The 24,313-nt window shown below is 35.3% G+C and overlaps 4 protein-coding genes across 11 annotated transcripts; 1 reads left to right on the forward strand and 3 right to left on the reverse strand.

Moving 5' to 3' along the window:
* Nucleotides 1–367: 367 nt before the first annotated feature.
* LOC107015473 lies at nt 368–2,768 on the reverse strand. Its single transcript, XM_015215755.2, has 2 exons — nt 2,543–2,768; nt 368–1,058 (listed from the first exon to the last, which is right to left on the reverse strand). Exon 2 carries the CDS (start codon nt 1,011–1,013, stop codon nt 699–701), a length of 315 nt encoding a protein of 104 aa, XP_015071241.1. The 5' UTR covers nt 1,014–1,058; nt 2,543–2,768; the 3' UTR covers nt 368–698.
* Nucleotides 2,769–4,761: 1,993 nt separating this feature from the next.
* Nucleotides 4,762–9,937, forward strand: LOC107014638 (probable serine incorporator). Of its 2 annotated transcripts, none has more exons than XM_015214635.2 (7): nt 4,762–4,920; nt 5,163–5,393; nt 6,593–6,832; nt 6,961–7,072; nt 7,173–7,347; nt 8,720–8,960; nt 9,446–9,937. In XM_015214635.2, the coding sequence occupies exons 2-7, from the start codon at nt 5,210–5,212 to the stop codon at nt 9,727–9,729; spliced, it is 1,236 nt and encodes a 411-aa protein (XP_015070121.1). In that variant the 5' UTR covers nt 4,762–4,920; nt 5,163–5,209; the 3' UTR covers nt 9,730–9,937. The 2 variants fall into 2 exon arrangements, with proteins under 2 accessions (XP_015070121.1, XP_015070120.1); XM_015214634.2 differs by having other exon boundaries at nt 9,440–9,919.
* A 507-nt stretch (nt 9,938–10,444) lies between these two features.
* Nucleotides 10,445–15,037, reverse strand: LOC107015500 (ubiquitin receptor RAD23b). 2 transcript variants are annotated; one of them, XM_015215795.2, is made up of 12 exons: nt 14,843–15,025; nt 12,815–12,976; nt 12,612–12,650; nt 12,411–12,466; nt 12,296–12,340; nt 12,005–12,182; nt 11,779–11,913; nt 11,635–11,700; nt 11,394–11,441; nt 11,199–11,308; nt 10,838–10,916; nt 10,445–10,753 (listed from the first exon to the last, which is right to left on the reverse strand). In XM_015215795.2, exons 1-12 carry the CDS (start codon nt 14,906–14,908, stop codon nt 10,637–10,639), a joined length of 1,101 nt encoding a protein of 366 aa, XP_015071281.1. In that variant the 5' UTR covers nt 14,909–15,025; the 3' UTR covers nt 10,445–10,636. The 2 variants fall into 2 exon arrangements, with proteins under 2 accessions (XP_015071281.1, XP_015071282.1); XM_015215796.2 differs by having other exon boundaries at nt 10,494–10,753; nt 12,411–12,463; nt 14,843–15,037.
* A 1,672-nt stretch (nt 15,038–16,709) lies between these two features.
* Nucleotides 16,710–24,057, reverse strand: LOC107012816 (serine/threonine-protein kinase dst1). Of its 6 annotated transcripts, none has more exons than XM_027915233.1 (21): nt 23,908–24,057; nt 23,504–23,794; nt 22,718–22,892; nt 22,181–22,305; nt 21,895–21,939; nt 21,715–21,796; nt 21,569–21,637; nt 21,324–21,494; nt 21,138–21,203; nt 20,151–20,219; nt 19,732–19,875; nt 19,594–19,652; nt 19,271–19,450; nt 18,513–18,619; nt 18,279–18,376; nt 17,941–17,982; nt 17,576–17,698; nt 17,450–17,498; nt 17,314–17,363; nt 17,137–17,198; nt 16,710–17,051 (listed from the first exon to the last, which is right to left on the reverse strand). In XM_027915233.1, the coding sequence occupies exons 2-21, from the start codon at nt 23,554–23,556 to the stop codon at nt 16,988–16,990; spliced, it is 1,833 nt and encodes a 610-aa protein (XP_027771034.1). In that variant the 5' UTR covers nt 23,557–23,794; nt 23,908–24,057; the 3' UTR covers nt 16,710–16,987. The 6 variants fall into 6 exon arrangements, with proteins under 6 accessions (XP_027771034.1, XP_015068236.1, XP_015068235.1 ...); XM_015212750.2 differs by having other exon boundaries at nt 18,279–18,373; nt 22,718–22,972; XM_015212749.2 differs by having other exon boundaries at nt 22,718–22,972.
* Between the last annotated feature and the right edge of the window lie 256 nt (nt 24,058–24,313).

Genomic DNA, 24,313 nt, shown 5'->3' on the forward strand with positions numbered 1-24,313 from the left:
TAACCAGTTTTATGCTAAGGAATTTTCCAAGGTAATGCACGTCCCAAAGGTGTCCAGGAGGTGTTGAATCAAAACAAGAGAAACTTACTAAGAAATATATGCATTATTATGGACTTCTCAGTATATCCTATGCAGAAAGTCCTAAAGACTTTTATAGCAAACAGCATAAGAGTCAACTTCATAGTCCCAACCTCCCCTAGAAAATCCAACACACTAGTCACATGTAAGAGTGGGTGAACCGCGGATTATGACGTTCTGACAAAGACAAAAAGGCATAACACGTTATATTACAAACGACTTTTGACCTAACGAAAAAGCCGTTGCAAGTACTTATATAAGCCCAACTCACATGTAAAGGATGGAGTGATATCTCGAGAAGTGATATTTTATCTACTATTTCTTTTTTCATTTGCACCTAATAATAATGTCATCTTTTAACATACATTCATAATCACATTGTAACAGCCACCCGAGCCTCACCAACGTCCTTCAGTTGAGTTCATCCCAATAGATAGACCTATTTACGGATGTCAAAACACTTCCCCAAAACCAAATTATACATCTTTTAAGAATACAATCAAACTAATGACCCCAATAGACCCAAAGAACCTAAGTAAACACTTTGGATAGGACATCCTGCCTCTCAGAAGAAAAAGAAATATCATATACTAAAATATTAGCCAGCAGCCATCAATTTGCTAAAAGAACTTGAGTTTTCCTTTGCCCATGTGTGCTTTCCCGCGCTCCACATAACATGCTGCTTTTTGAGTCCCTGTCAAGTCAGAACAGGAGTCACCAGCCCCTAGAGTGACTGCAAAGTAAAGATAGATAGTGCAGAGAAAAGCTAGGAGGCCAAGTGCAGTTAGAAGGAACCGGTGGCGCTGAAGTACTGTTGAACAGCTCCCAAGCTCATTGCTTCGAGAGTATTGATTCTTCTTTGGATCAGTAGATGAAAATGCTGTTTGTGTCTGTGACCTCCTATGAGGAGAAGTTATTATGCTGTCAAGAGCCATAACCTTAAACAGTTAATCTTTGGCAGCTGGTCACAATTCCTGCACCTATCAGTTCGACATGGTAAATATCACGAGTGTCAAAAGCATAATTCGTGCAGAAGTTTTCACCGACTTGCAGACACAAGTGAAAAATATATATACAATGACCCTCATCCCAAGTAACAACATGAGGGAAAGAAAAGAAAGAACGGGGGACGAGCGTAGGGGAAAACAACATACATAGTAGGTGCAATTATACAACTGGCCTGGTTGGGTTCATCTCAAGCAACCCCAACATATGCAGATAATACAGATGAGCTGTAATATAATAACTTAAACAGAATGAATAATTGATGACAAATAAACTACAGAAATGGCGATGGTGGAAATAAAGTCAATGATAGAAGGGCTGAAATGAGGCATGCTGATGTCTTTCATCATTCTTACACCAAAGCTGCTTACATGTGCTAATTTCTTGTACATGGAGTGAAAAATAGGAAGAAGACAGAAATCAGGATAAAAGATCATTATTTGCTCTACTAGCTTTTGATCACTCTTAACATTAACATGTTCTATGTGAGATTCATTTGTATTTTACATTTTCACTTGGTTCAATATCTATTCTAACAAGTGTGGTTCCATGTACCACCTACCATCTGAAGGAAGAAAGAGATAGTTAAATGTCAAAATAAACATCAAATGAAGAAACATCATCAGACTGATCAACATAAAATATAAGAATGTGTTGGCCAAAAATAAAATAACACAGCAGTAGCTGAAAATTTGTAAATTTATTCAAAATATCACCCATAAAAACAAAAACAAAGATATAGCAGATGTCAATGCACGACTGACTTTCAATTGTTCATATAGGCTAGCCACGATCAATCACTCCCTTTTAAGAAACTTTAACCAACTTCTCTCTCTGAGTTTGAGACTGATAACACAATCGCAGAAATTCAAACTTGCTTGCGGAATGTGCTTCAGCAATAACTTCACAGGTAGGTTTTATGAGACATGAGAGTTGACAGGACCTGCAGCTAAAGCTAAAATGCAATGTATGTAATGTATCCTGACTTCAAATATCTATGCAATTTACCACTTTGCTTGTTCAATCTGTGAAGCGATTACTCTTAGGCATCTCATCTTCATATCTTCCTTACTCATCAACAGCGAACAGTCTCATTAGGAGTTCACTTATAAATCTACAAACACAGGACAAAGGTTTCCGTGTATCCTATAATCTTAATTCCACAGAATCACTATAATCACACGGATCTTAATTAATAAGACTATACTTATAATCGCGCTAGTCAATCGAACAACTCAAAACCTAAAATCAGATGTTCTCGAAATTGCTAATAAACTACTAAGCAAATAATCAAATTAACAAAGAGCTCAAAAAGAAAACTAAAACAACCAAGGCACATCAGATCTGAAAAAACATCCAGCTGCTCATACAAACAGGCAGACACATACATCAATGCAGATTAACAAAAACACATACATACAGATGCGAGAGATCTAAATACGAAAAGGACGATACTTACAATAGAAGAAAAATGAAGGACAGCAGCCGTCGAATCGATCGGAGCAAATTCGCGTCAATCGCCGGCAATGTAAGAGTTGAGCTCCCTCAATGAGAGGAGAGGAGCCGGCGACAAGAGGGAGAGGACACGCACTTTCTGGATGTAAAGAGCATGAGATGAGAGAGAGAGAGAAGAAAATGCGATTTTCGCGTAGGAGAGAAGGGCACTTTATAATTGTAATCAATTTGGGGATTTTTTTGGTGGAACGTAATTTGTTGTTGGACTATTTTGTATTCTATTTTGACGCTTGGGATGATCCAAGGGTCGGATCTTCGTTTGACCATACTAGTCCCGTGGTGCGCTCCATGTATAAGTAGTACACATTATATTTTTTCGATCTCAAAATATTTATCGTGTTGTTTTTCATAAGTTTATTAATATTTCAAAATAATATTAAATATTTATTTCATTTATGTATTATATTTAAGATGTTTGTCATTTTAAAAATAATGCAAGTTAATTTTCTTTCTTATTAGTTTCAATTTTGAGATAATTGATCATCTAAGACCTTCTATGTCTATAATAAATATAGAGTTCAATGAGCATTGATAATATTCACATTTTATTCTATCCATTCCATTTTAAATGTGTTTTAAGTTTAATAAAAATATACATCAAAAAAATCATCAAACTATGTTAAAAGGGATTATTACTTTAGTGCCATTTATCATCAATTTTGATCTTGAATTCTTGTCAAAGCTAAAGCAACAATTTACAATACATTATTTATAAGCAAATAATATTACAAGTAGAGAACTACTGTATCTATTTGGCATCGTGTGTAAACATATATCCATGCATGATTAATTCGATTTAATTTATCAATAAATTTAAATCTTCAAATTTCCGAGAAACTAATTTATTTTGTGAAGGTATAATTATTTTGTCTAACATAGTAAAGAGTGACTTGTTGCAAAACCATGTAAGATGGTCTATTATAGTACACACATTTAACAGCATAAACTAATTGTTGTTCCCCATATTTGCAGAAAAATAATGGTATACCAGAAACATAAAGAAACTTGTTTCAGTTTATGTTTACTACGTAAATGAAGTTGACAGCGATTTATGCATATTTGCAGGCATAATTTTAGCTAGCTAATATCTAATTGACCAAACGTTGAGAAAATAGCTATGACATATCAAAAATGTCAAAAGTTGATACCTAATTAACATTCTTATCAAATATGAACGACCCAATGAATAATGAAAATATAGGCTGCGTTATAAGTTCAACCACAATAATTTTTTTAAAACAAAAGAACAATTGAATCGTAGACTATAAGTTATATTTAGTTTGTAAATACAGTAACGAGCATAGCTATAAAAGCGAGTTCATAATTAAATTTAATGAGTTTAATATTGCTTATAATTCAAGATGATTCAGTTGGTTTGTGCTACCATAGGCAGCATGGACAACATTAACATGAGTGACATGTATCCCTCAAGAACGAAACAAGAATTTTTTCTTATTAAAGATAAAGTCAAAAATATCTTTTTTATTTCCTTGGTATAAATATTAGGTTTTTTTTTTTTTTCATTTTGAAAGACTTAGACTGTGTTGAATATTGACTCGCAAATTATAGTATCTTCTTACTGAGTAATTAAGATGAACTCTTGCGATTGCTAGTTAACTTCTTGGGTTTGATTAATCAAAATGTTATCCCTTTGTGATTTTTGCTTTCATTTGATTATTCTTCATAATGTTGAATTTAAGTTATTTAAGTCAATTGGGAGATGGAAATTTTAGTCCTTTGTTGCCCATAATTTCAATAATTTGGTTATTAATCCACACATTTTTTAATTCTTTTTTGATCTTTAAAGTGATTATTCACGCGAATGATTCAATATCGATCATCTTTAATTTCTTTTGAATTGAATCTGTCGCACAAAACTTGAGCCGTGACAAGAAATGACGAAACGCACTCAATAGCTGCACCCGTAGTCCTGCCAATCCTCCCGTCTAATGAAATTTATTTCTCTTAAATGATTTGTACAAAATGCTCACCCTAAAAATATTACATATTACCCCCACATAAAACACTATGTATTCTAAATTCACTGTGATAAATTAATTATCCGTCTTAAAAATTGATTTCTGAATAATTACATTTGGTTATGCCTTTAAACGGGTACGCAAATCGGTTATTTGTGCACTTAACACGTGCGGACCCCACCCCAACCACAGGAACATTCGTCATCTAACACAACAAGACGCATCGTCATTGTTCTTTTCTTTTTTCTCTTTTGGTATTGGTGTACAGAAGAGCGTAGAAAGTTCCCGTATTACTCGTTTTTTGAATCGCGACCATCGTCGTCTCCGTTTCCGGCGTAACTAGGTAAACCGTCCGATGAACTTTCTCTTCCACATGGCTAATCACAAATTGCTTATTGATTAGTAGTTCCTTTGCCGCTTTTCTTCTTTCTTTTACTTAGGGTTTACTAGAAAGATGATCTCCCTGGTTAATTTTACATGTTGCTATATTAATTATCACTACATGAATTTTGGTTCAATTAGTTTATTGATCGATTGAAATTTTAGGATAAAGGATGATTTAAGGTATAATTTTGGGATTTTCAGGGTTTGATATAGTACAATAGTTGGAGAAAAGCTATAATTTGGTGAAGATGTGGGCGGCTTCTTGTCTTGCGTCATGCTGTGCGGCGTGCGCTTGTGATGCTTGCCGTACGGTGGTGTCTGGGATCAGCCGACGTTCTGCCAGGATTGCCTATTGTGGTCTTTTTGCTTTGTCACTTATCGTCTCATGGATTCTAAGGGAGGTTGCTGCCCCTCTAATGGAGAAAATACCATGTAAGATTTTTAATATTTTTCAATTATGATAAAATGAGATAAAAAGGCATGTCCTTTAGCTCACAAAAGAGTACTCAATATCCAAAACTTGCTAACCCTATTGTGAAAGACTTAAAAGCTATTTATACTCATATTGCAAATATAATCAAATTATTTGAATGACAAAAGCATAAAAAATAGTCACTCGAGCATTTTACTGGTCTTGAAGTCTTCCTTCCATGGTTTCCTTTAAGTCCTCCAAGTTCATGATAGTTGGAAGAATGGTCCAAAGCCCTTGATGACCTCCTTGATCGTCACCATTTCCCTCATAAATCTGTTTGAGCATGTTGTGGACTTCAAAAGCCTTTTTTGATGACTCTTTCGTGACATTTTAAGCTCTTTGTTATTGATTTAAAGTTTCCATATCCAAGATAGCCCACATCTTCACACCTGATACTGACCTTGGTACTTCGCTTTGCATCAGTTAGCCTATTGTGAAGCTCTTTTCTTTTGAAAATAAATGAAGGGAAAAGGGAATTACATATCTAGTCTATGAAAATGGCCAGAAACTCTTCTGGCTTGATGGCTTTCTTTCTGGAGTTGAGGTTGTGAGTCTTCAATTACTTGCTTAGCTATAGTGAAGATTTTTCTATCAACAACTTCTCTACTTGCACAAGGTAGGGGTAAGACTGTGAGTGTCCACTCTCCCCACACCGCACTGGTCGTCACTGGGTATGCCATTGTAGCTTTAGTGAAGCTTTGGCAAGCTGTTCTTTGTGTGGTAATGTCTGATCATTCGAAGACCTTCCAGTGGTAATTTTAGAGAAGACTTAGATTTGAGCACTTAGCCTGAGCCTTGAAATTATTTCCGAAATAGATAAGGAAGGTATGGCACGATAGCTCATGTGCAACACGATTAAAAAACAAATCAAATCTAGAATTGCTTTTCTGAAGTTGATGAAAGCAGCATGGAAGAGCAAGGAATGTTGGCTTTACCCAAGTATTTAGGTTGAAATAAATTTTTTTTGTGTGTGTCTGTGTGTCTCTCATTCTCTATTGTCCCTTCCAACCCCAGTTAACTTGTTGAGATGGGATTATGAGCTTATTTGGCGCCTTAAGTCCACAACCTTGATTTTGTTACAGGCTGGATGATACTGTAGTTTTACTCTTAGTGGCTTGTCTAATCTTCCAAGAATCTTTACTCATTGGTTATATTGCAGGGATTAATAGCTTTCACACGACACCAAACAGAGAGTGGTTTGAAACAGATGCTGTGCTTCGGGTTAGCTTGGGGAACTTTCTATTTTTCACTATTCTAGCAATCTTAATGATTGGTGTAAAGAACCAGAAAGACCCACGTGACAGTATGCACCATGGTGGTTGGATGATGAAAATTATTTGCTGGTGCCTCATGGTAATATTCATGTTTTTCCTTCCAAATGGAATCATCAGCTTCTATGGTAAGATGAGCTATTTTTCTAAGAGTCCTTTTGTAATTGATGTGTTAAAATATTGGGAGAAGTTTCAAAATTTATTTCCCATACATGTGGATCTGCACCTGAGGCTGAGTATTAATTTGTGAATACAGAGACAATTTCCAAGTTTGGTTCTGGACTATTTCTCCTTGTGCAAGTTGTGCTCTTGTTGGATTTTGTGCACAGTTGGAATGACAAATGGGTTGGATACGATGAGCAGTTCTGGTTAGTTCTGTCATATGTATTGCATAGTTATTGTTTCTGTTCTCGCTATCCTCCTCACGCTAATCTCTCTTCCTACTCTTGGTTGGCTTTGTTGTTTTAGGTATGTGGCATTGCTTGTCGTTTCACTTGTATGTTATGTGGCTACCTTTGCATTCAACGGACTGCTCTTCCATTTTTTCACTCCATCTGGACGGGACTGTGGGCTTAACACTTTCTTTATAGTGATGACACTTATATTGATCTTTGGCTTTGCTGTTGTTACACTGCATCCATCGGTGGGTTTTGTATATTTATTTCCTTTATTGTTGCACAATAATTCCTTATTCTGAAAACTTCTGTTGGCCCTAACTTTTGCTGGCAAACATGCCACCTTCATATACATTCATTTGCTTTTCTCATTTGATACCTCTATTTGTGGTGATTACAAATGTGGCTTTATTAGACAAAGCAGATCAGTAAGTTTTGGTAGTTGAGCTACCATGGAAGCTAGAAAGCTTTGCTTTTAACATATGCTGCTTTATCTCTGTCCATGTTAGCATTTTCTTTATCCATTCTTCAAGTACTCATGATTTTTTTAGTGCTTTCTTTCAATCTTGAGGAAATGTTTCTTGCGAGCTTCAATGATAAGGGATGCTAAATTTCAAATAAAGTGGTGCCTCATGTGTTCCTTTTAAGATCTCATTTGGGATGGGATGGGATTATGATTGGGCTGGTGGAGAGGAGACAATGAACTTGGAATATCACTTATGGAACTTGTCAATAGGAAAGTCATTTTTAAGGAAATTGTTTTCTAGAGACAATATTTTTCAAAGCATCTTTGACTAATCAAACATGAGAAAATTCAAAAGTATATTTTCCTCCATGACCCTTCATGTTCACGTGACATATTGTTTTGCAAGGAAACCACTTTATTATTGAAGAATTATGGTCTAAGTGGAATTGCTTAAACCAAGACATTTAGCTGCTAACTAGCATATTGGGTTTTTCCTCAACTTGGTCCTTCATAATCCTTAAGCAGTAATCATTAATGAAACCATAACGTCTTTAACAAGCCAAGATGATCTAGGTAACAGCAGGACCAAGTAGATAGATGCAATACAATTCCTTTGGAGAGTGGGGAGTAGGATGATCAGAGTTGGAGCTACCTCTTGTCAATACTTCTTGAATGACTCATAGCTGGGGATATTTCTAAATCTGTGTGTTGAGATGATGCAACCTTTCCAGGCAGCTCCCATAGAACCATCTCTGTTATTAAGTCTCCTTCCACCCAACTGGCCACCCCAATAAATAAAATAAACTCCTCCTTAAGGTTGTAATTAGTTTGGTTTGATATTAAAAGGTTCCTTCTAGAGGTGCAACCTTTTGCAATTATTTAATGCATGAGAAAAGAATACCTGTTCGACTGTAATCATTCACACACACTGTCAGCAATTCTACTGAAAGAGAAGGATATGTTATGTCGATCTGTGCTCATGATCTGTTTATTTTGAGGTATTTAAGCTTACCAGTTGCCTCTGAATGTCCAGCTGTTGGAAATGAAATACCTGTCTCACTTTGAAAATTTACTGCCATTTTTTATGTCAGAATAATGAGTTCCGTATTCTGGATCTTTTTCCTTTTCTCTGAGATCAAATTTTCCAAATGTAGGTAGGTGGAAGTATTTTACCTGCATCAGTTTTATCCCTGTACTGCACATACCTCTGCTACAGTGCACTTGCAAGTGAACCTAGGGATTATGAGTGCAATGGTCTACATAAGCACTCCAAGGCTGTTTCCAGTGGCACACTTGCATTAGGGTTGCTAACAACAGTTCTATCTGTTGTCTACTCTGCTGTTCGCGCTGGCTCTTCTACGACTCTGCTTTCTCCTCCAAGCTCACCACGTGCAGGTTAGTCACCACTATCTCAGAGGGCTATAATGTATAAAGATGTTACTGCTCTTCCGTTCTCACTGGTAGTAACTGTGTATGTTATGTTCCTCAAATTTTGTCCTTAAAATACCTGATTGAGTCCCGAGTCTTTATATGATCAATAAATTTGCTGTCATTTGATAGAGCTGGACTGTGTTTGATAGTTTAATAGAACTGATAGAGCTAGAGTGCATTGATAGTTTAATAGAAATGATAGAGCTGGACTGGAGTTGATAGTTTAATAGAACTTTTGTTGTACTCTAATTTTACCTTTCAGTATCCGTTTTAATGTGCTTGTGTTATCTGGTGGCTTATACTTGTTCTAGTCTTAGTTGTGTTAGTAAAGTAAGTTCATAGTAGTCTTTGAAAGTTACCCTAACGTATTTGACTAGTTTAGCAGTTGGTGTGAATAGATCTGGGAGATAATTATTTCTAAAGAACTGTTTCTTCTGTTTAAGGCTCAGGGAAGCCCTTGCTACCATTGGACAAGGTTGATGAGGAGGAAGAAAAAGAGAGATCTAAGCCAGTCTCATACTCCTATTCTTTCTTCCACCTTATCTTTTCTCTGGCTAGTATGTACTCGGCAATGCTTCTTACGGGTTGGTCAACCTCTGTGGGGGAGAGTGGAAAATTAGTGGACGTTGGGTGGCCATCTGTCTGGGTCAGGATCGTGACTGGGTGGGCAACTGCAGCTTTGTTCATCTGGTCTCAGGTTGCTCCAATTCTGTTCCCGGACAGAGAGTTCTGAGTAATCTAAGGAAATGAATGTTACAGTTGCTACTAATATGATAAGTAAGTTTGAACAATGTTTAAAAGGGATTTCGATGTTCATTTTCTGTCATGTGGATAATGTGCAAGGCGATGCAACAGTGATTTTATTCAACTGTATATTTCAGATGCTTATTGTGTGGTAATAAATATGGGCTTGCTTTTATAAATGTAGTAGTTTTTTTTAATCATTTGTTAGAGAAATTTACATATGTTACCTATCCAAGAAATATAGAATAATTTTTTTCATACCAGAGGTCATATGGAGGTGCATGGCAGAACATCCTATTATACATCATGAATGCCGTTTAAGATCAAACATCCACGACGAGTAAATTCCATGATTTTTCAAAAATAAATAAATGAAACAAAATATAAGTTGAAAATAAGCAGCATAATACTTTTATAAACATGCATTTAACCATATGATAATTCATTTTCTTTGTAAATTCTTAATTGTGTAATAAATTCCACACTCACATCGAAGCTTTTGATAGTAACGTAAACGTTCTTGCAACATACTTAATATCAGATGGCCATTTTAATGATTACCAAAGATTGCATGGGTTGTTTAATCAAAGATGAACTTGAAAGCAAGTCCTAAGTTATATTTATAAGGAGGGGCTGAAGTCATCATTAGCTAAGATGTTCTAAAAACTGACGAAGTTCATCAAACTTGCATAGAAATGCACGAGTGGCGTCTAAAAACATGATATTTTGATCCTACGAGCAGATTGTATAATAGAAGAAGAAAAGCTAACAAATTGGGAAGATCCATTGGATCCAATAATTTTAAAGTAAAACCTCCTTTACAAACAATCTCAAGTACTAAAATCGGTTCAAGAACTGTTTGTGTACCAAAGAATATTGCTACCATATTTTGCCACTTAATCTTCGTAATCTCCTGCATGCTCCAACAGATAATTGGCAGCCAGTTCCTCATTGCGATCACAAGCCAAAAAAGCTTCAATGACAAGAGCTCTATCAAAACCCATTGCTTCCAGCTGCAAATGAGCAAACAAATTAGTCAATGAACATTACAAAATGTCTATGAGATACTAGGGGAGGGTTAAAGTGATGTCTCATACCCGCTCAATCACCTCCTGTTCTTCTGGAGTCACACTAACTGTGTGAGGAATCTCTTGCTCAGCCTGATCAAACATGTCCCTAAAACATATGAAATTGAAAGGACTTAAAATAATTCAGATTCGTATCTTAAATCTCAAAGCCAAAAACAGCTTCTCTCTCTTTCCTTGTTCCCTAACATTTTAAATACAAACATGATTTAGGACTGCAAGATGATAAAATCCTTTTATACTTGACCACAATATAATTGAAAATAAAATATGTTTCAGTCTGGAGAGGAGAAACACTAGGAGGATCATGAAAATATATTAAAATGATGCTTCTAACTCTAGCTCGGCGAATAGCACACAGTAAGCAACTAACCCATCAGAACCATCCACAGGTTCATTGATTAATTGAAGAAACTCTTGATCATGCTCTTGTATAGATCTTAAAAGTTGAGGATTTTGCTTTCCTAGTTCCTGAAGCATAGGCTACAATAGAACACCCAATTTGTATATTCAGACAGCGACAAACACAAGAAACAAAGCAAAGAAAATAGTGAAGAACAGTAATTACCTGTAAAATTTGTGGGTTAGCTTGAACCATGGAACGTAAAGCTTGGAACTGAAACAAATAACAAAAGAAACATGAGTTGCAGAGGATTACGGGTGTAGAGCAACTTAGAGAAATATCCAGAATAAACTTATGAATTGGAATGATGAAAGAGTCAGAGGTAATCTCATTAATTCAAATCAGGAGTCCAAAAGCTAGAACTAAAGACAAAAGCGAAAACGAAAATATAATGATCATAACCCACCTGTTGGTTGTTCCTGAGAAAATCAAGGGATCCAAGACCAGCACCGCCGGCACCAGCAACATTCTCCTGTAATGGCTCTAGCTTAGATAACCATATAAAGAGAAAAAGCACAAAATACTATTACTAAGGGAAGCTGTAGAAGACCTGAGGAAACAAATTTAAAGGAGCAGAATTAGGTGCGCCAGAAGAAGGTGCAATAGGCGCAGCAGTAGGCACAGCAGCAGAATTAACTCCACCCCGGGCTACCGGTACAGCAACTTCTGCCGTTTCAGGAATTCCCTGTAAAAAAAAGCCCCTGTCAAAGCACAAAAGACAAACAAATTTGTGCATCCCTTCCACCTTTTTAAAGTGAAGTAGACCCAGAACATACTGAATATAAGTAATCAACAGCTCTTTCAGGATTGTTATAAGCAGCTCGAAGTGCACGAGTAACTGTCTCTTTGTCCCAGCTGCCACCACCCATATCCATAAGTTGTTGTATAGTTTGCTCGAGATTATTGCCAGCAACTAAATTTGATGCAGCTTGACTATAATCATCAGCTGGAATACTGCAGCAATATAAAAGATGTATTAATTTCTTTATTTTCTTAAACTTTGTGCTGAGTCAAACTAAGACAAACAAAATGCAACAGATTTCTAATATACAGGCATAACTTTATACCTAGCAGCCGCAGCATCCGAAGCTGACACAACATCTTTTGGGGCCCTACAATCATTTACATCATCAGGGGCAGATCCAGCATAAGCAATAGTAGATAGTGAAAGTTGCAACTCACTGTGATGGCGGAATCACTTCAGGTGTTGTAGTAGGATTTGCGGCAGTAGCTGGCTGCTGAAAGAAAGATTCCAGCAGGTAATTATCAGAAACCAGACGAACAAAAGAATTAATATGGTAATTATCAGAAACCAGACAAAAAAAAATTAAGATGGTAATTCTCAGAAACCAGACAACCAGCCCGTTAATTTGAGCACAGTACCTGAGCAGAAGTTGTCCCACTTGAGCTAGCAGTTTTGCTCTGCAAAGAACACATAGATAGATATAAGATCAAGAAACACATCCTGTTGGAGTTACAGATTTAGCATTGAGGATTTAAAAATCAATCAATTAGGGGCAACAAAAGTGCAAAGTTATACGCCGAAAACTTACAAGTAAAGGGAATCTTCAGATCTATAGACATACCTTGCTAAGCATGACAACAAGAAAACCATCCTCAGAGACATTGTTTTCCAATAATGTACTTTCATCCTTCAGCACTTTACCATTGTGAATCAGCAACTGCTGCCCACATGGGTAATTATCTTTTCCTTGTACATCTTCAATGTTCTTCTTGACTGCCATAATCTACAATCACAAGATATCCCATTACATAACATAGAAATGGCTGACCTATTAGGAGTAGGCCCCAACATTTATAGCTCAAAGCAATTAAATGATCTGAGATCTGGAAACTAGACTTGTCAGATTTCCATAAATATGATGCATTCTGAAGCTATACAAACGATATAAAAATTGGCCCCAAGTGTAGGCTTTGAATCAAAATAGTCCCTTGTATATTTGTGGAGCACTGATAGTCCTCCAAGTATACAACACATTCAGTCATTGGTAACCTTTTCTGTCTAAGACTAGTGGAGAGGACATATTTGGCTCATATGTCTTGCTCCCAATCTTTTAAAACAAGAAAGAAACCGGTCAGGAGTACTAGCCACGAGAAAGGGAATATTTACAGATTTCAATAAGCAAAAAAGCTAGTCACAGTTTCTCCAATTCATCAGGTTAACTTCTTTTTATTGCTGCAAAGAAACAACATGAACCATTCGAGGAGTTGGAGTTGTCTTACTATTCCTGACATTTTTTCTTCTTTTTTTTGGATTCCTGACATCACTAAATGAATGAAATCATGGGTATTGAATTCTCGTAGCTCTGTTAGTTCTCAGTATTGGAAGATAGTTGCTTATTTGTCACAAATGAACCAAGAATACCAAGTAATCACGTGTGGTCATGCTACGTCTTCTATACTCTTCTACAGCTGAAATTAATTTGCTCCTCCTCCAGTATCCTAATAAGCAGTGAAGTATAATAACACTTTGAATCTAGAAAACAGAACCCAAATCCAAATGATTCAGATCTGGTAAAACGCATTGATAGAGACAGATAACGAGAGGAAGGTGAAAAATTTATGAGGTATCACCAAAACAAAAATTCCTAAGATACGGCCACTTCCGTCACCCATTTTGCCCTTAATGAATCCCAAGTTATCATTCCATCCATCCACCATCCCTTCTGCCCGAAAAAACAATCCCACTGGCCACTACTAGAAGCAATGGCATGGTTAAATCTACCATTCCTTCCTCCGGAAAACCATACCACTCCACTGCTAGAAGCAATAGCGTATATAGGATTTTCACTACAAGGGTTCGGAAAAAATGTAGCGCTTGAGATTTGAACTAGAAACCTCAAGGTGATTTTGAACCCCCTAAACCACTGAACCAAACCCTAGTCACGTATTCAGGGGATTCAAAATCTATATATATGAACATAAAAAATAAAATATTACCTTATATAAAAAGGTGTAATATTTTGCCGAGGGGGTTCGAGTGAACACCCTCACCCCTTTAGATACACCCTTGGCTAGAAGATAGATTGTTTGGGGTTGGGACACGTGAATAGTTTCTTTTTAAGTTTAGGGGCTGGGGCACACGAATGGTTTCGCGTTAGTCTTTGACGGAAAAAGTTAATATTAACTAAAACTGGACCACTTATATATACAACTAATACGACAATTAGTGCGCGAGTTATTATTTAACGGGCAAATTTGATTCAAAATCCAAACATAAAGACAAATTTAGTACCTTCTACAAGCCAATGAGCTTTAATTAACCTACTGATATAAAAATTTAAAATAAAAAGGTGACACATGACATCTAAACAACCAGGATTCTATAAAATTCTCACGAACTTGTCGTATTTACATGTATCAGATAAGGCACAACCACAACATCCACAACACCATCAACAGCTCCAATCAAACAACCAATGTAGCAAGTGTTAAACCAAGACAAAACTGTTAAAGACGCACGCAATAACAAAAGTTGTTCTTTTTTGTTCATCAATGTTGTAATTATGTACATAAACACACACAAAAAGGAAAAACGACTGCAAAATCATATATAATAGAAAGAACGCAAAAAAAAAAAAAAACTAACTAACCGTATCAGATGGCTGAACCCTAATTTCAAAGTGACTTCCCTTGAGAGTCTTTACAGTGAGCTTCATCCCTGCGAATTAGGAGTAAAAAAGATAGCTTTACAACAAAAAGAAGAAAAACAAACCCTAGAAACTCCCAATGCTGGATCGGCTCTTACTCCTTTGCTTTTCAAGTTTTTGGAATTTAAGAAATCGAGAAATTTCGCACTTGCCAAACAAATATATACAGCGCGTGGCTTTCACGTGAACAATTCATAAACTTTCCTGAACTGAAAGTTAACTCACTGATCGGGCCACTGATGAGCCCATTTACGAGGTGAATATGGGCCAAATTGTTTCGTGAACCAATTCTATTAGTACTATGGTTGGGCTCCTTACGTAATTGTCCACGTGATAACAACAAGGGAAATTTTCACATAGACACTCAAAAATAGCTTAATTACTCTCAATAGCTATAATTTGATAATTATAATTCGTAATTACATATTATAAGAAGGAGTGAGGCGAGCAAGACTGAGAGAGTTAGGGGGCGAAGAGTGGGAGAGTGGTGAATTATATATGTATATAGGTTAGATAATTGTATATTATACATATGTATTTGTATAGAGATTGAGAGAGGGAGGAGAGAGGCGAGCAAGATTGGAAGAGGTGCGAGAGAGAGGGAAGCGAGTGGGAGAGAGGTGAATTGTATATGTATATTGGTTAGATAATTGTATATTATATATATGTATTTATATATTCTAGCAAATTCTACATATACAAACGTGACTAATTATACAAATTCGAAGTTTGCCCACGTAATAAATGTATAATTGTAGTCGCAACTGGTAATTATAGCAAACTATAGCTATGACCAATAATTAAGTAGTATAAATTTGTTTAACCGCATAATTTCCCTAAAAAAAATTTTGACAAAAAATAATCATATGTATATGTAATTAATCGATACATATTATATGAATAATTATGTCATATATTGATATTATAGGTATATATCAGATATTGTATGTAAGTAAATTGTATATTTGAAATAATATTGCAAATGTAAATGGCATAGTAGCAATTTATATCACGTACAATTTAATATCTTTATTTATATTATTACCAATCTCAGTCAATATTTTTTTTGTATGAATGGAAATTTCATTTTTTTTCTTAATAACCATTAATATATATTTAAATATACACCGTCTGACCGTCGTGTAATAACATACAAAGTAGACTAAAGAAATAAGCAACTATTTCTTCAGAAAAAGGAATAAATATGAAATCCCTGATTTTAGTAGACGTCATTTAATTATTTTATCGGTAGAATTTTATATTATGTTAAAATTGACATAAACTCTGGTATTTATGAAGAAAAATCCAAAAGTTATGTCAATTATGTAGCCAACTTTTAATTATTAAGCCGTTTGACAAAACAACATCTTTTTACTCATTTTAAGAATGAAACTGTAGGGAAATATAACATCTTCACAAAATCGAACCAAGATTTAGAGTTTGCTTCAATTTTTAGAGTTTGCTTCAATTGACTTATTTTAGGTGGTTTTAAGTCATTTTCTAGTGTTTGAGTAGAATAAAAAAACATTTATGTGTTTGCTTCTAAAAACAAGGTAAGTTTAGAATCTCAACTTATAAGTCATAAGTTATAAGCCCGTCCAAACTGGCGGTTTAAGATCCCAACACAATCAAGAATATACCAAACATGAGAGTGGATAACTTCAGCTGACAGAAAAGACTCGATTCCGCATCCAGATTAGATTCTCCACAAATATACTAAACCCGAAACACACCCATTGACTTTTTGGAAGAATCTGAGCAACATAGCTACCTCCGATCACAGATTTTCTCAGGCTGTAAGTAAATAAAATGGACTAACATCTTCAGGAATTCATTCAAATACAAAAGTTGGTATTATTATCAGGGACTGGGTTCTCTAAAGTTTTGACTAAAACATATACAAGAACGGGTCGAGTAAATGCAGTAATAATAAATAGAGATAATAAAACCAGCATCTCACAGTCTACTATAAACATAATGTACAAATCAAAATTATAACCTGCTGCTACTAATCATTTCTCCTTTACAGTTTTTCAATAACATCAATGTATGCCACTTGAGTAATCCGAACTATGTTAGTCTCCTATTTCAAGAGTTATTTTGAGCGTTTTCCGCTTTGTATTTTTGAAGTTCTTCTTGAGCACGTATCAACCTGTTTATCAAGGAAATACTAGTTTCAATGGCAGAAGATATAATCTTCAATATAGGCATATGGCATTACTGAGTAACGATGATACCTCCACTGCAATTCAGTGTTTTCACTAATTAATTCCTTCTCTTTGTCATGAGCAACCTCCAACTACAAGAAATAGAGGAAGGAGATATACTTTATATTGATACGAAAAAGGTGCAAAAGTCACTTAAATGGTTTTTATTGCAAATGAATGTCGAAAGACTATAATGCAAGCTCATACCAGCGATTTCTCCACACCAAGCGAATTTAATGGCATGCATCCAGCATCCACTGCAATGTTGGTAGAAAAGGATAAAAATGTGACCAACACAAAGGGATAAAATAGATGAATTTCAATAGGCATTCATTGTTCATACCCGTATTGTCTCCAACAGCCACTTGCCTCATCAATCTAAGAATACTTTCCTGTTTGGGGAGGGAGAAAAGACAGTTGATAAAAAGAACTGAAAAACTAATGCATCATAATTATAATCCGCTCTTACCCTTTGAAGAATATTTGCCTCTAAAATACTCTGCAACGCTGGAAAATGGGATGGCGTAAGAAGATTTGGTGGTGTAGCATCAAGTGGTAATGGTTGAGCAGCAGCAAGAGTTTGTGGCATTACCTACATGATCCATGACATTTGCTTTAGAAATTGCAATAAAAATTTAAAAAAAAAAGAAGAGAAAAGCCGAACAGATACAACAGTGACATAGCAATGTCTACTTAGTCAATATTATGGTATATGTATGAGCTAAGCGTTATTGAAAGAAAATAAGGAATTAGCTTACAAACTAAGCACTCAGTGAGCAAAAGATATATGTCTATCCATTAGAAAAGGTATACAGAAAAAATAGGGAAACCAACCAGCATGCTCTGACTCTTGTGTAGCATTGGAGATGCACCTACCTGTAGGAAGAAATTCTTTCATGTGAGACAGGATATCAATGTGTGTGCATATAATATATTAATAAACTACATCGCAATTCAAAAAATCTAGTTGTGGTTGGTCATATAAAACCTCTGTATCTATTCATTCAGTATCTAAAATATTACTGAAGACTGTTTTTTATGTTGGCAACAGACTTGCTCATAATTGTCCTCCTTTATCTGTGTTTTAAAATTGTTGGTTGCGCTTTGCAGAGCTCACATAGGTGGAGTTCCTGAATTCATTTCAAAATGAAAAATAAAATCTATGCATTCACCTTTTCCAAGTCGACATTCTCTGACGTAACTTTGAAACGTCCTCTTTGCTGAACAACATGACCCTTAGTCTTCTCATCAAAATCTTCACTGCTAGCTGCTAAATACAGTCTTGATTTAGCAAGAAAATATTAAAACAAAAAAAAGAATATGTTTGAAAATTATTTCTTAATGAAACCAATATACTGAAAAATTATTTGTTAAGATCAAAAGCCATTAACAATCCCGATACTTACCTGAGGTTCTACAATGTTTACTGATTACTTCAGTTGGTACATCATCTATTGTTTGAAGAACTGAAGTCCCATTGCAACTGGATACATTTTGGAATTGACTTTTATCACTAATCACAAAGAGAAAAAAGCAAATTTAGGAACTTGGAGAAAACATGGCACTGCTTAAATCGTGGATGTTAAACAAGATAGCTAAGAATGTTGGCTATTAGAAGGTAAAGGAAAGTCAGAAGTCAATTATGCGATTTAATTACTGATAAAATGCCCTGAAATTCTGTGTTAGTAAATAACAAGCTTTACTCAAATCAATCAAATTACAAGGCAGACAGAGCTCCAGTTGAACAAGAGCACATTTCAATGTAAAAGTTCTTTGATTAGGTTCCTCTTTCCTCATTCAGTTTACCTAGCTGGGATAGCCTTTTGCTTTCTAACAACTTCCTGGTGGTAACCTTCTTCATTGACAAGATTATTCATGGTTGTTTTTCTAAGTCTCACTTGTCAAATGAATAATGACACATACTAACAACTTCTTAATACAAGATTTATAATGTCAAAGGACTATCTCCTTATCCAAAAAAATCAATTAGCTACTAGCATAAATCCAAGTTAAAAATTTGCTTGGAGCAAAAAGGTTAAATATAACAAGTTAAAAAATGCTAAAACATTGAATATGGACATCGTGCAGTAATGTTTGACGAGGCTAAAAATCTATACAAATACCTCAGAAAATGTCTCAAGTCATTGAGCAAATTGTGTCATACCTCTGGCGAGAATTTGTAGGCATGCCCTCGAATAACTTTGCATCAGCCACTTGGTCACCTTTTCCCGCCGAATTCAATTCCATGCGATTGTCATAGCATGGTGATGAATTTTGTGAAATTTGAGGATCATGAAATGAACTGGCAATGCTTAAATCATCATCAGATTTCTCACATTTAGTTCTGAAATGTTCAAAAAAGAAAAGGAATGTTTAGCTACAGATACTAGCAAACTTAATGATGTGCTCTTATTCTTGATATTTAGCATTAAAAATACATGATAAAAGAGTAATGTAATAACTCTCAACATAGGATGGATGACATACATGTTATAAGCCACATTCTGGGTGGCAGGTGAAGGAGGGGCAGATGGATTGTTACTGTCCTGTTGAGAGATGTATCATATTAGAGGAAAGACCCCAAATTGCAACATATCATATAGAATAAAGGAGATAAAGATATACAAATTCAGTAGCATCTGAATATTGACTTGAGAAGGAGAACTGATGCTGAAACTTATTTAGCTGTTTCCCTGGAATGTCAAGCCCAGACAGCGAATTCGAACTCCCACCTAGGTCCTTGTAACCAAGGATCTCCTCATCTGGAATCTAAAAGCGAAAACAATTGAAAAAAAGAAATAGTAAACACAATGCTCCTGAACTTGCTTTTGTTATGCTGATTAAGAAAAGATTTCTAATGTGGACAATCTAGACGGAAATTCTTCATTTCATAGCAAGTTTCACAATTTTCATTTGAAGAAGCCAATAAAATTGAGCTTGAGAAACTACCCATCAACCAAGAATCTCAACTTGTATACATTAAGAAACTACCATATGATTGAAAACACTGTGGTACATGTACATCAGAGAGTAGATTTATGTACCAAGGTAGCCTGTGCCTTCAAATCTTCAAGGTTAAAATTCCAGCTGCTAATCCCCCGTTTATATTCATTCTGCATATAGCATTAAGGCACGGTAAGATCTAATTTTCAAAGATAAAAATGAATTTGAAATGATGTACCAAAATTTAAGGCCTGCAGAAAGAATTTGAAGCGAAAATAGTAACGAAAAAAGTTTAAGGGAAACCATGGCATGGAGCAACTTCTAAAATATGTGTATTGTTATCATTTCTAGATGAAGAATAATTTCTTTTCTTTCTCTTATAAACTTGGGAGTAGGTATTACCACAAAAATTAAAACTACTTGTATCCGGGTTTAATAATCAAATGTTATCAAACAATCACCTCAGAGTTCAGAAATTTCCTATAAGCTGGCGATCCAAAAAAAATATAGGGAGTTTATGTTCGCAGCATTAACACAAAGGTTAAATTTCTTAGGATCTAAAAAGTCCGTCTCTCAAGAGTCGAGACTGTTAAAATGCATTACCTTGATCAAAAAACATTTTAAGATATTATCTGGTTAACTAAATAAAATTCCTCTAAAAACACTTCTCCCCTTGCAATCTGCTAATACCCTGTTTGTGGCTAAGCTCTTGAAAAGATTTTCCTACATCCATTTTGTATATCAAATTTTAAAAGTAGTTGACATATGAAAAATCGACTGGGATGAACCAGTGAGTCTAGTTGTATGAATTACTTATCTCCAGGATATACTGCCTACCCTTTCTTGTGAACCGGTGAATCAGTGGTATGAATTACTTACATCCGGTAAATACTGCCTATCCTTTCTTGTTTGTTCCATTTATTTTCCATATATAAGCAACTTTAAGAAGAAAAACATCTCATTTCCTAATGCAAGCTTAGCGTAAACATGTAAGGTATTCATGATGTACAAGGCAATAAATAAAAGACATTATGTTATACATATATCAAAATCTCAGTTTTCTCGTGAAATTGGTTATGACAGCAAACCTGTGATATTTCTTCTTTCTGCCCATCTGGTATCTTCTTTTGTGCTAGCATGTCTTCTTCTTTCCTCTACAATTAGGTTAGGAAAAACTATTTTTAGCATAGAAATGCTGATACAATATTATCATCTGGATGAAGTATCATGTGGCTCTAAAGTGGGGAAACTCAGATTGAGACACAGCTAATCACCTTCAATGCCTTCATGCGATCTCCAAGTGCTGGCAAACCCTCCAACAGTGTCCTACCTATATAATCATTGGACCTTGCTTGCTTAAAGAACGGATGCTTCAGCAATTTTTTGGCTGAAGGTCGTTTTGAAGGATCTTTCACCAAGCAACTTGCAATCATTTGCTTAAAAGACTACAGAAGGAAAAAAGGAGTATAAGCAACGTGAAAATAACATTATCATTGAACAATCAATGCTATTCAGTTACCTTTGAGAACTTCTTATCTCTCTCGTAATCAAGGCCAGGGGGTGCATTTTGCAATGTCATTAGCAAGACCTGATAAGTATAGAATATTGAATGCATTTTTATTTTATATTTAGGACTTCAAGAAAAGAATCACTAACAATATTCACCTTCATTGGAGGATATTTTGAGAAAGGAGCATGACCGTGAGCAAGCTCCAATGCAGTTATGCCAAAGGACCAAATATCAGCTCTGTGAATGAAAATGGATAAAACGAAAAAAAAGGATTTCCTTCAGATAGAAGTACACATTTAGGATGAAAACAGTAAATAATTAACCAGAAGCATTACTTGAAATCATAACCATGCAATTGCTCCATGACCTCCGGTGCCATCCTGTAAAAGAAATCTAAATTATGGAAAACATTAAGGTGCAATATGAGTGAAATCTTCATCAATATTTTTAACATCTTAATTTTTAGATGTACACTTTATGCATGCACTTATTTTCGGCTTCTCGCCTGTCCACAGTAATTAGTACCAGAATAGATCAAAAGTTCGAAGGTTATCAACCATTGAATAAATCATGAAAACTTAGATAAAAATTTCAGAAGCATCCTCTTGGGTTAGAGCATACCAACAAGGAGTTCCAACAAATGTGTTCCGCATACGTTGCCTATCACCTGAATCAAATAAATAAGCAGAGACACCAAAATCTCCCAGCTTTATTCCACCTCGTGAATCAATGAGAATATTTCCAGCCTGCAATAATCACACAAGTGCGTGATATCAACCTCGGCATGGTAATGGAAAGAATGTTTTTTTAAGAGACATTTGGGTGTTCACATAGGTGATTCCAAGCATGAATTTAGATTTATCCTTTATCATATTTCCGTGGGATCTTAAGTGGAACAGGTATGCTAAAGTTTCTTCAAAGGAACCAGTTTCCATGTTCAAATTCAAGTGACATTTACTGAAACTGTCAAACACCTGTATGTACAGATCATGTCTAGTGAAGCAAGTTTCAAATGGAAGTGCCAACACAAAATTCTATTAATTGTCAAAATAAGACTTGTAAAGTGAAACCTCATACATTTATATGTTCTATCATCTAATACATAAAAAAATCAGCCTGTGCATTAGTAATTGATTTATGCAAAGAAAATGGACTTACTTTAACATCGCGATGGATGAAGCCATGATGGTGAAGATATTCTAATCCCTTTAGAACTTCCCGTAATACTGTTGCAATAACAGTCTCTTCAAAGCCATCTGGATGAGCAGCCTTCAGAATGTGGAGACAGGAACCTCCAGCCATGTAAGGCATGATAACCCATAGGTTGTGATCACTAACAAATGAGCAATGTGATTTAAGAACATTGGGATGATCAACTAGGACCATCGTTTGGGCTTCACGCGAGATGTTATTCTAGATATGAGTGCAAAAAAGGAATCAGAAAAATTTACTTCATCCTATAATCAGCTTATCATCAACCAAAATGCCAGTTTAACTCGATTCTGGTATATATCTAGTTTAATCTCTTCATTTTCAGAAGCTACTGAGATAACCTAAGCCTCTAAGTAGGCAAAAATGTGGAATTTCATTTTTTTTTACATACAATATACCAGAAATGTCTAATTTTCGTTTCATTTTTGTGCTTCACACAAGATGTTATTCTGGATATATGAGTTGCAAAAAAGGAATCAGAAATTTAATTGATCCTATAATCAGTTTATCGTCAATCAAAATGCCAGAGCAGTTAATTACTCGATTCTGGTATATATCTAGTTTTAATCTCTTCATTTTCAAAAGCTACTGAGATAACATAAGCCTCCAAGCAGGCAAAAATGTGGAATTTCATTTTTGTTTTCATATAAAAAAATGAAAAAAAAAAAACATTGTGGCCGTTAAGCTACATATATACAGAAAATAGCTGGGAATATAATAGAGGAACTGTACCAAATCGGAATTATCGCGTTCGAAATCGAGGATTTTGACGGCAACAACTTCATTGAGAGAAACACATAAGGCACGATGAACCGAAGCACTGACTCCTTGGCCTACCTCCTCGAAAAGCGTATAATGCTCCGGTCCAATTGGATACTTCTTCTTCTCCATGATCTCAAAATCCCCTGCTCTATCACGAAGAAATATCCACACAACAAAATCTACTTCCAACTACTGAACGTCAAACAACACACAAATGCAGCTAACTGGCGATCTACAAATCCGAATTCTACACAAATTCCTCTATCACAATCACAAAACAAAAACACAATATTCAAAATTCATCAAAAAAAAAACATAACAAACAGAAAACAGAGCCTTTAGAAAGAAGAAGAAGAGAAAAAAAAAACACTCACGGGTATCAATTTCAGATCCATGGACAGAATTAATCAAATAAATAATATACCAAAAAAGCAAAATATGGTAACCAAAGCAATCAAAATTAATTAATTTTTTTAAAAAGGAAAGTTTATAAATATCATATATTATAAAGTATTAAGTATTATAATGATTCAAAAAGAGTGAGAAGAAAGAAAAGTTGATGAGGAAGACGATGATTGTCTTCTCCGTTTTCTCGTGAGTGAGAGAAAGCGCGCTTAACGGATCGCCGAGAAAAAACTTTTCTTTTATATTTTTTGTATTGCATAAATCCCGCCACTTGTCTTTTCTCCGCATAATTCAATTTTTTTTTTATTGTGCCGTAAACGGTACCAATGCATCTTCTAATGGTACAACTACCTTTAGCAACTAATTGACGAATCT

This window comes from Solanum pennellii, chromosome 3 (genome assembly GCF_001406875.1).
Source record: "Solanum pennellii chromosome 3, SPENNV200".
Taxonomy (NCBI): Eukaryota; Viridiplantae; Streptophyta; class Magnoliopsida; order Solanales; family Solanaceae; genus Solanum; species Solanum pennellii.